At 45.2% G+C, this 10,000-nt stretch overlaps 1 protein-coding gene across 2 annotated transcripts in view; it reads left to right on the top strand.

The window, feature by feature from the left end:
- Positions 1-10,000, top strand: part of dcst1 (DC-STAMP domain containing 1) — a 78,428-nt gene that overhangs the window by 47,982 nt on the left and 20,446 nt on the right. For both annotated transcript variants that reach the window (XR_003692758.1, XM_028580202.1), the window contains exons 6-11: positions 861-1,032; positions 3,189-3,332; positions 4,457-4,578; positions 6,723-6,883; positions 7,393-7,492; positions 9,501-9,596. Coding sequence is in view for 1 of the 2 variants with exons in the window: in XM_028580202.1 (XP_028436003.1) it covers positions 861-1,032; positions 3,189-3,332; positions 4,457-4,578; positions 6,723-6,883; positions 7,393-7,492; positions 9,501-9,596 (795 nt within the window). In the remaining variant the exon portion in view is untranslated. The remainder of the gene's footprint in view (positions 1-860; positions 1,033-3,188; positions 3,333-4,456; positions 4,579-6,722; positions 6,884-7,392; positions 7,493-9,500; positions 9,597-10,000) is intronic.

Raw genomic sequence — 10,000 nt, forward strand, 5'->3', positions numbered from 1 at the left:
TGTCGCGTGAAAAACAGGCGTCGGTTCTATTTCTAGCATGCACAGGTTTTCGGCGCCTGAGAGGTGCGTTTCACCAGGCAGTGTGTAAGCTCCGACCTGTTAAAGGAACACGCCGACTTATTGGGACTTTATCTTATTCACTGTAACCCCCAGAGTTAGACTAGTCCATACATACCCTTCTCATCTCCGTGCGTGCTGTAACGCTGTCTGACGGCTCCAGCATTAGCTTAGCCTAGCACAGATCCTGCAGGTGAATGGTTCCAGCTAGCCTACTGCTCCCAATTGTGACAAAAGTGACGAAATAACTCCAACATGTTCCTATTTCCATGTTGTGATTTGTAGAGTCACAGCGTGTACAAAAAACAACGTAACATGAGACACAGCCATCTTCTAACAGTAAACAAACCGGGAACTATATTCTCAGACAGGCTTGCTGTGAGCATATCACTCCGCCCAAGTACTATATCCTTCCGCCTGAGAATATAGTTCCCGGTTTATTTACAGTTAGAAGATGGCTGTGTCTCATGTTACGTTGTTTTTTGTACACGCTGTGACTCCACAAATCACAACATGTAAATAGGAACATGTTGGTGTTATTTTGTCACTTATTCGGATATGTATGGACTAGTCTAACTCTGGGGGTTACGGTGAATAAGATAAATTCCCAATAAGTCGGCGTGTTCCTTTTAAAATGGGAGCCCAAATATAAATGGACACGCCACGCAGCCAGTCTGTCGCCGGACTAATGCTGGGAGGGAAAAGATGACGATATACTCGCTGCAAAACACCGGACTACACCACGGAGACACCACGGCGACAGCACATGAATGCAGCATTATATCTGTCTTCTTCTTCTTCAGGATGACGAACCACAGTTCCAGTCGGAGGCTCGCAGCGTCAGCAGTAAGTTTCAGGACATCCGAGACGAGGTCTTGCTTCAGTACGGGTTCGACCGGTTCAAACCAAAAGACGCCGCCAGAGGGAACAGCACTCAGGAGCAGTTCACCTTCAAGACCAGGATGCAGTGCGACAGTGAGGGGATCCTTTTTATCTCTTTCAGACTGGTGGAAAGACAACTGGGGCTGCACGATATGAGGACAAAAATGTAATAGGGATTTATATTGACTAATATTGTAGCCTGACCAGCCAGACCCACATCCAGATGTTGGGTCTGGGAACTCTCCCATTGGCTGGGCTCAATCCCAGGGGCGGGACCAACGGTTGTCTTTCACATTCCCTATGCACGCGATAGGCTAGCGCTCCAACCAACCAGCGCAACGCTAGTTAGGGCCCGAGCTCCGACAGCGGCGAAGGCCCTATTGAAACTGAAGGAATTCTTATTATTTTCCCGTCAAATTAATTGGCTTTTTGAGGGGCTTAACATATTCAAAAACTCACCAAGTTTGATGTTGCATCAAGTTGAGGGTTTCGGGAATAGGCGCACAAAAATGGCTCGCTAGCGCCCCCTAGAAAGTTACGAAAATTGAGCCCCTGCAGTGCGTTTAACGTAGACTCACGAAACTTGGTACACATATGTAACATGTCAAGATGTGCGTGGCCGTGGTGGGGCGGCCATTTTGAGTGTTTAGCGATGAACAAAGTAGTTGTTGTAACTTGAGTGTACGTTGTCATATCTGCCCGAAATTTCTCACGATTGACAAGGGTCCAGGCCTGAGGACACCTACAGGCCATAATTGACTTTTGGTCATAGCGCCCCCCGCTGGCAACAGGAAATCTGCCTTATATGACAAACATCATCCGATTTGCATGAAACTCAGAATGTGTGGTCTACATGTGATACTGAGCCGCCCCCTATAATATGGCCACGCCCACTTACTCAGGCCACACCCCCTTTCATAACATTTGAACTGTTTAAGGTAGAGTCTTGTGTGAGGTGTCATTGAACTCAGCAGAGAGTTCCTTCTTCATTGGTGATGGTTTGGCCCGCATAGGGGTATGCATAAACCACGCCCCCTTTCATACATGCTGACCCATTTAAGGTAGAGTCTTGTGTGAGGTATCATTCATCTCAGCAGAGGCTTCATTTTTAATTGGTGATGGTTTGACCCGCCCCCTATGCTTTAGCCACGCCCCCTTTCACAGCTAATGAACCGTATGACGTAGAGTCTTGTGTGAGGTATCGTTGAACTCGGCGGGAAGTTCCCTTTTCATTGGTGACGGTTTGCGGCGTCTGAGTGCCGCGTGAATGCACGGTCGCAAGTAGCGGCGTCCGCCGGTAACCCCGACGCGCGCAGAGGCGCGAGGGCCCGTCCATCGCTGCTCGCAGCTTTAATTGATAGATTGAACTTTAAACTCCGAACACATCTTCCTTTTTTAAGAATGACTTCAGTGCCTTTTCTCCAAAATAAGCTGAACTCCAAGTCTTCCAGAAGACCTCTGTTCAGCAGCAGCAGCCATAAGCCCCGCCCACCGGCTCTATACACAATGTGATTGGCCCAGCCAGAGTTTGGTTTTTCCAGCTCGCAAGCCAACTGAGAGTCGCTAGACTGACCCTGGCTGCACATTACATTAGCTGCCGCTAGGGGCCGTCTAGATTTGTAGGCTATATTATTGCGATATGATTCACGATATTGAAGGGAATGATCATTTTTGTATCGTTATTCTCATTCTCATTTTCAAGAGAAAAATATTAAAATAAAAAAAATTTAAATGAGGATCAGTTCCAAACTAAGATTTATTTTGTGTCTGTAAGATAGGATTTCTCTCTGCAGCACCACAATACTTCACTCAGAATGGGTTGACACATATTTTGCCTTTTACAAATATTGTGCCCCCCCCCTATGATTTGGATATTGGGTTAGTCCATAATGGTTTATAAACGATTTGGATAATACTGCGAATAATTGTGCAGCCCTAAAGAAAATAATTATTTTACTACACTATGTCTATGTTTGTGTCTGTAGATTTCTCCTAAATTCACCAAAAGTTAGCTTAAGATAAGCCCTCGTTTGTGTTTCTTTGTGTGTGTGTGTGTGTGTGTGGGTGTCTCTGTGTGGGTGTGTTTCTCTGTGTGTGTTTGTGTGTGTGTGTTTCTCCGTTTCTGTGTGTGTGTGTCTCTCTCTGTGTCTGTGTGTGTGTGTCTGTGTCTGTCTGTGTGTGTGTGTGTGTGTGTGTGTGTGTGTGTGTGTGTGTGTGTGTGCGTGCATGCATGTGCGTGTGTTTTCCAGGTGTGGTGAATGAGGGCGTGCAGCGATGTGCTGATTGGTTCGGCAGCAGGTGGGAGGAGTGTATGCAGGCGATCCCCGTCCCCGTCATCAACCACATCCTCTGCGTCTCCATGAAGTTCAACTTCCTGTGTGATGTCATGAGAGGTGAAAGGTCACACTGCACTGAAAAAAAACACACAAAACATGACATTGACTCAATGTTAAAAAAAACGTGATTATTTTCATTTGTCCTAAATTTGTTATTTTAATGTAAATTTAATTTGTGTTTTAATTGTCTTTATTTGATTTTCATTCAGTTTAACCTGAAATGTTTAACTCCATGCAGCCATTTTTTTCAGCCAGTGCATGCAGGTGTCCTCTCTGCTGATTGGCTGATCGCCACTACCCCAAACATGAATAACAAGTCCTCCTTCCAGTTTTAGTTGCTAGTTTGAGGTTGGTTTGGGGTTTCCTGGCCGCGATATTACCAATCCCACTATGGCCACACCAAGACCTGCCCTTCAGTAGCATTTATTGGCCATGAGAACGCAAGGTAACGTAACCCCATTGGTTCATGTCCTGTCCCCTGAACAATCGGCTATCTTAACCTTAACCACTCAAGGCAGGGGTGTCAAACTCAATTTCCCAGAGGGCCACACTGGAAAAAGAGAATCACACCAAGGGCCAGACATGGAGAGTTTATTGACGTGCTTTTGTTACTGCATGTCACTTTTTTCCACTTTTTTGTGGCTTTCTCAGACATTTCTCACCTTTTTGTAAATTTGTTGCTTTTTCCGACATTTTTGTACACTTTTTGTCACATTTTTGTCGACATGAAGCCCTACAAAAGTCATCAAAAGAGTTTCTTAACCATCGTAGAATTTAGCTAATCAAGAAAAACAGCCTGAATATTAAACTCTCTCTCTGCTTCTTCTTCTGGAGGAATTTCTGAGTCTCAGAGTCGGCAAATCTGCCCAAATTCTGCTCTGAATGTCACGTAATTGCAGTTTAAAAAAAACACTTTCCCATGTTGTTGGTTTGGCGCACAATTAGGCGGGCCAAAATGTCATTGTGAACCTAAATTATAAATACGGGCCGGATCTAAATCTGCAAGGGGCCGGATTTGGCTCGCGGGCCTTGAGTTTGACACATGTGACTCGAGGTGAAATGCCTAACCCCAACCAATCGAGCTGCTTCGTAGGGCGGGTCTTGGCGTGGCCATAGTGGATTCGTAATGTTGCGTCCTGGCCTTGACACTGAAGTGTGTTCTTCTCTTTCCTGTGTGCCAGTGATGACTCCGTGGTGCAGAGAGCAGATCCCCATCGAGGGAAACTTCGGTCAGCTGTTTGATCAGCTGAACCGGTCGGTCAACCTGCTGTCCAGAGAGTTCAGAGCCAAGCTCATCCTGAAGGTCTCAACCTTTCCTTAGACACAACCTTCCCTTAGACACAACCTTTCCTTAGGCACAACATTCCCTTAGACACAACCTTCCCTTAGACACAACCTTCCCTTAGACACAACCTTTCCTTCTACACAATCTTTCCTTCTACACAACCTTCCCTTTGACACAACCTTCCCTTCGACACAACCTTTCCTTCAACACAACCTTTCCTTCTACACAACCTTTCCTTCTACACAACCTTTCCTTCTACACAACCTTCCCTTTGACACAACCTTTCCTTCAACACAACCTTTCCTTCGACACAACCTTCCCTTTGACACAATCTTTCCTTTGACACAACCTTTCGTTTGACACAACCTTTCCTTTGACACAACCTTTCCTTCTACACAGCCTTTCCTTCTACACAACCCACCCTTTGACAAAACCTTTCCTTCTACACAACCTTCCCTTTGACACAACCTTTCCTTCAACACAACCTTTCCTCCTTTAACACAACCTTTCCTTTGACACCACCTTTCCTTCTACACAGCCTTTCCTTCTACACAACCCACCCTTTGACACAACCTTCACTTAGACACAACCTTCCTTTAGACACAACCTTCCTTTAGACACAACCTTCCTTTAGACACAACCTTCCTTTAGACACAACCTTTCCTTCAACACAACCTTTCCTTCGACACAACCTTCCCTTCGACACAACCTTCCCTTCGACACAACCTTCCCTTCGACACAACCTTCCCTTCGACACAACCTTCCCTTCCCTTCTACACAACCTTCCCTTCTACACAACCTTCCCTTCGACACAACCTTCCCTTCGACACAACCTTCCCTTCTACACAACCTTTCCTTTGACACAACCTTCCCTTCTACACAACCTTCCCTTCTACACAACCTTCCCTTCTACACAACCTTCCCTTCAACACAACCTTTCCTTCAACACAACCTTTCCTTCAACACAACCTTTCTTTCTACACAACCTTCCCTTCTACACAACCTTCCCTTCTACACAGCCTTTCCTTCTACACAACCTTTCCTTCTACACAACCTTTCCTTCAACACAACCTTCCCTTCAACACATTTCCTCCTTTAACACAACCTTTCCTTTGACACCACCTTTCCTTCTACACAACCTTTTCTTCTACACAACCTTCCCTTCTACACAACCTTTCCTTCGACACAACCTTCCCTTCTACACAACGTTTCCTTAAACAACCTTTCCTTCTACACAACCTTTCCTTAGACACAACCTTCCCTTCTACACAACCTTTCCTTTAACAACCTTTCCTTCAACACAACCTTCCCTTCAACACAATATTTCCTCCTTTAACACAACCTTTCCTTTGACACCACCTTTCCTTCTACACAACCTTTTCTTAGACACAACCTTCCCTTCTACACAACCTTCCCTTCGACACAACCTTTCCTTTTAAATATCCTTTCCTTCTACACAACCTTTCTTTCTACACAACCTTTCCTTCGACACAACCTTCCCTTCTACATAACTTTTCCATAAACAACCTTTCCTTCTACTCAACCTTTCCTTCTACACAACCTTTCCTTTAACAACCCTTCCTTCAACACAACCTTCCCTTCTACACAACCTTCCCTTCGACACAACCTTCCCTTCGACACAACCTTCCCATCTACATAACCTTTCCTTCTACACATCCTTTCCTTCTACATATCCTTTCCTTCTACATAACCTTTCCTTAGACACAACCTTTCATTAGACACAACCTTCCCTTAGACACAACCTTCCCTTCAACACAACCTTCCCTTCTACACAACCTTTCCTTCTACACAACCTTTCCTTAGACACAAACATCCCTTCAACACAACCTTCCCTTAGACATAACCTTCCCTTAGACACAACCTTTCCTTCTACACAACCTTTCCTTCTATAAATCCTTTCCTTCTACACAACCTTTCCTTAGACACAACCTTTCCTTGGACACAACCTTTCCTTCAACACAACCTTACCTTAGACATAACCTTCCCTTAGACACAACTTTCCCTTCCTTTCCTCTCTGTGTGACGAGTGTGTGTGTGTGTGTGTGTGTGTGTGTGTGTGTGTGTGTGTGTGTGTGTGTGTGTGTGTGTGTGTGTGTGTGTGTGTGTGTGTGTGTGTGTGTGTGTACTGTGACCTCCTGTAGGAGCAGCAGCAGCAGCAGGAGGTGCTGGGTGGAGTTCTGCTGGGTCAGAACATCACTCAGGCGGTCCGAGAATCCTTCCGCAGCCTGACCACCACCATGGAGCAGCTGAACACCGTCCTGCAGCATCTGCTCTCCTTCACCTTCATCACCATGTTCACTCAGTAAGATCTGAAGGGGGTCTCTGTCTGTGTGTGTGTGTGTGTGTGTGTGTGTGTGTGTTTCTGTGTCTGTGTTTCTGTGTCTGTGTGTGTGTGTGTCTGTGTTTCTGTGTGTCTGTGTGTGTGTTTGTGTGTGTGTGTCTGTGTTTCTGTGTGTGTTTGTGTCAAATATCACAATATTTTGGACCAAATACATCAATGTTGGTATTGTAAGGTTGACTATTGATATCGCTAACGACTAAAACTACTTCTGAACGTACACATGTTCCACCAAAACAAGTTCCTTCCTGAGACTATTTAGCAGAGGCACCGTGGCTCCGTCCGGAGCTTAGCCCCGCCCCACGATGATTCTGATTGGTTTAAAGAAATGCCCATAAACCAGAGCATGTTTTCCTCCCATCCAGGAATGCTGTGTGTACTAGCCAGACCTTCCTCTGCAGAGCTGTGAAGGAAGGTCTGGCTATGTGAGACTACTGAGTCACTGACCTCCTCCTCTTCCTCCTCTTCCTCAGAGCGTTTGGTTACCTCCGACAGTACAGGAGGGACGTCCGATTCGACAATGTCTACATCACCACCTACTTCAGACAGATCGACGCCCGCAGGAGGAGTGCGGTAACATCATCTTCATCTTCATCAGGGCAGGGCAGGGTGTCACCACTCACTTCCCCATTCAACTCCAAATCACAAAGTCCCGATTCGATTACATTTTTGATTTGATTCCCCCGATTCAATTCAGTTAATTTGGGATATTTCAGTTACAAAATCAATTTATCTTGGATATGAAAGAGGTTCTACAATCGTACAAGGTTCCCTCTAATCTGCTGCATTATTCAAAGTATCAATGTTGACATTAAAGCAGTTACATTAATGTTAGGGATACACCCAATCCAGATTTTTGGGGGTTTCTGCTGAATCCTGAATCCCCAGGTTGAGATTGTGCTGCCTCCTCCTCCCATCCTCAGTCCATGAACCCAGTAAACACATGAATGAAGTAAACAGGGACTGTCCTTCCTTTGCCGTACCTGAAGTTGCTGCATTCTGGCTGCTGTCTGGAGATTCCTTCATATACAACTCGTATTCTTCCAGATGTTTCAGACCAGATGTTGTAACAGCGGCCATGTTGTGTATAGTTTAGGGTCCTCGCCACCACCAGACCAATCAGCATTGAACAGATTGAACATGTAGCTGGACTTGAATGGCCTCCTTTTGACTGAAAGTACTGCCAAACAACAACTTTTTCTGCTCACCAGTTCCATGTCCACTTCCTCACAGCCTACTGCATTGAACCAGATCCATGTCCACTTTCTCACAGCCTACTGCATTGAACCAGATCCATGTCCACTTCCTCACAGCCTACTGCATTGAACCAGATCCATGTCCACTTTCTCACAGCCTACTGCATTGAACCAGATCCATGTCCACTTTCTCACAGCCTACTGCATTGAACCAGATCCATGTCCACTTCCTCACAGCCTACTGCATTGATCCAGATCCATGTCCACTTCCTCACAGCCTACTGCATTGAACCAGATCCATGTCCACTTTCTCACAGCCTACTGCATTGAACCAGATCCATGTCCACTTCCTCACAGCCTACTGCATTGAACCAGATCCATGTCCACTTTCTCACAGCCTACTGCATTGAACCAGATCCATGTCCACTTTCTCACAGCCTACTGCATTGAACCAGATCCATGTCCACTTCCTCACAGCCTACCGCATTGAACCAGATCCATGTCCACTTCCTCACAGCCTACTGCATTGAACGCTCCACCTACGTAAAGAACATCGTCAAAAAGCCCAAAATTCAGCCAAATCTGGAGCTGAATCCTGGATTCGGTGCATCCCTAATTAATGTACTTCTAAATTTTACATGAACACACAATAAAGTGCAGCTCTGCAGTAAGAGAGTTTTGCGAGACATTTCATTCAGATATCTAGAGTTGACAGAGGGATTCCTTTTTAAAATGGTCATACCAGTTTTTCCCGGCATAATCAGCATTTTTCCAAATTCGCCGCATAAATTGCCGATTTCCGCGCAAAATATGCGGAGCTTTGCATGATTTCATAATCCCCGCATTTTCGTTGCAAAAAAGTCCCATGATATATCTCAGCAAAAAGTTCACACAAGAGCAGCCGTTTTCCCCTGTTGCCATGGGAACGTTATGAAGTGATGTAATTATGTCTCTATTAAATCACTTTTTTTTCCTCTTTTTCATCAAACTGCAGTTTTTGCAAGTTCCCGCAATTTCATCACATAAAATTGCATAAATATCCCCCATATTCCATCGCATTTTTTAAGAAAACGTGCTGCATAATCAAGGATTTTTGCCCTCAACAATCACAAAAAAACTCTTTCTGGAAGGACTGATATTCAGTGAGTAATAGGTACTGGACAATGATAGTAATGATATTGCACAGTATACAGATATTGCACAGTAAAGGAATTTCACAGTATTTTCAATATTATCAATAGTATTAAATATTGCACAGTAGGTGGGTAGAAGAGAGTCTGGGGGTTGGGGTGTGTTAGACTGTGAAGTCAGTGTGCATGTGTGAGTTCAAAGTGGATATTTCAGAGTGATGTTGATTTGTCCTCTGGTGTCTGCGGTACGTTCAGGGGAAGCGCTGCCTGCTGCCGCTGAAAAAGTCAGAGAGGAAGCAGTTCATCGAGCCGTGCAGCCTGAAGATCCACCCTGAGGAGCTCAAACGAGTGGTGGGTTCATAACTGATGTTAATGTTAAAGTCTCGGGGCCATATTTTAACGATCGGAGCGCACGGTGTGGAGCGCCTGGTGCAGGTGTGTTTAGGGCGTGTCCAAATCCACTTTTGGTAGTTTTGACGGTGGTAAAAAATAGTGTGTGCACCAGGCGCCTGGTCCTAAAGGGTTGTTCTTAGTGTCTTCATTAATCAGAGGTGTGTTTTGGGCGTAACACGCAATCAACCAATCAGAGATCATCTCCCATTCCCTTTAAAAGCCAGGCGCGTTTGGACCTTGGAGCATTGCTGTTATGATGGAGGATTTACACCCTAATATTTTATATTGTAATATTCTGCGTGTGTGTGTGTGTGTGTGTGTGTGTGTGTGCTGCTGTGTGTCCCTGTGTGTGTAACAAGCAT

Source organism: Perca flavescens, chromosome 6 (genome assembly GCF_004354835.1).
Source record: "Perca flavescens isolate YP-PL-M2 chromosome 6, PFLA_1.0, whole genome shotgun sequence".
NCBI classification, from domain to species: domain Eukaryota; kingdom Metazoa; phylum Chordata; class Actinopteri; order Perciformes; family Percidae; genus Perca; species Perca flavescens.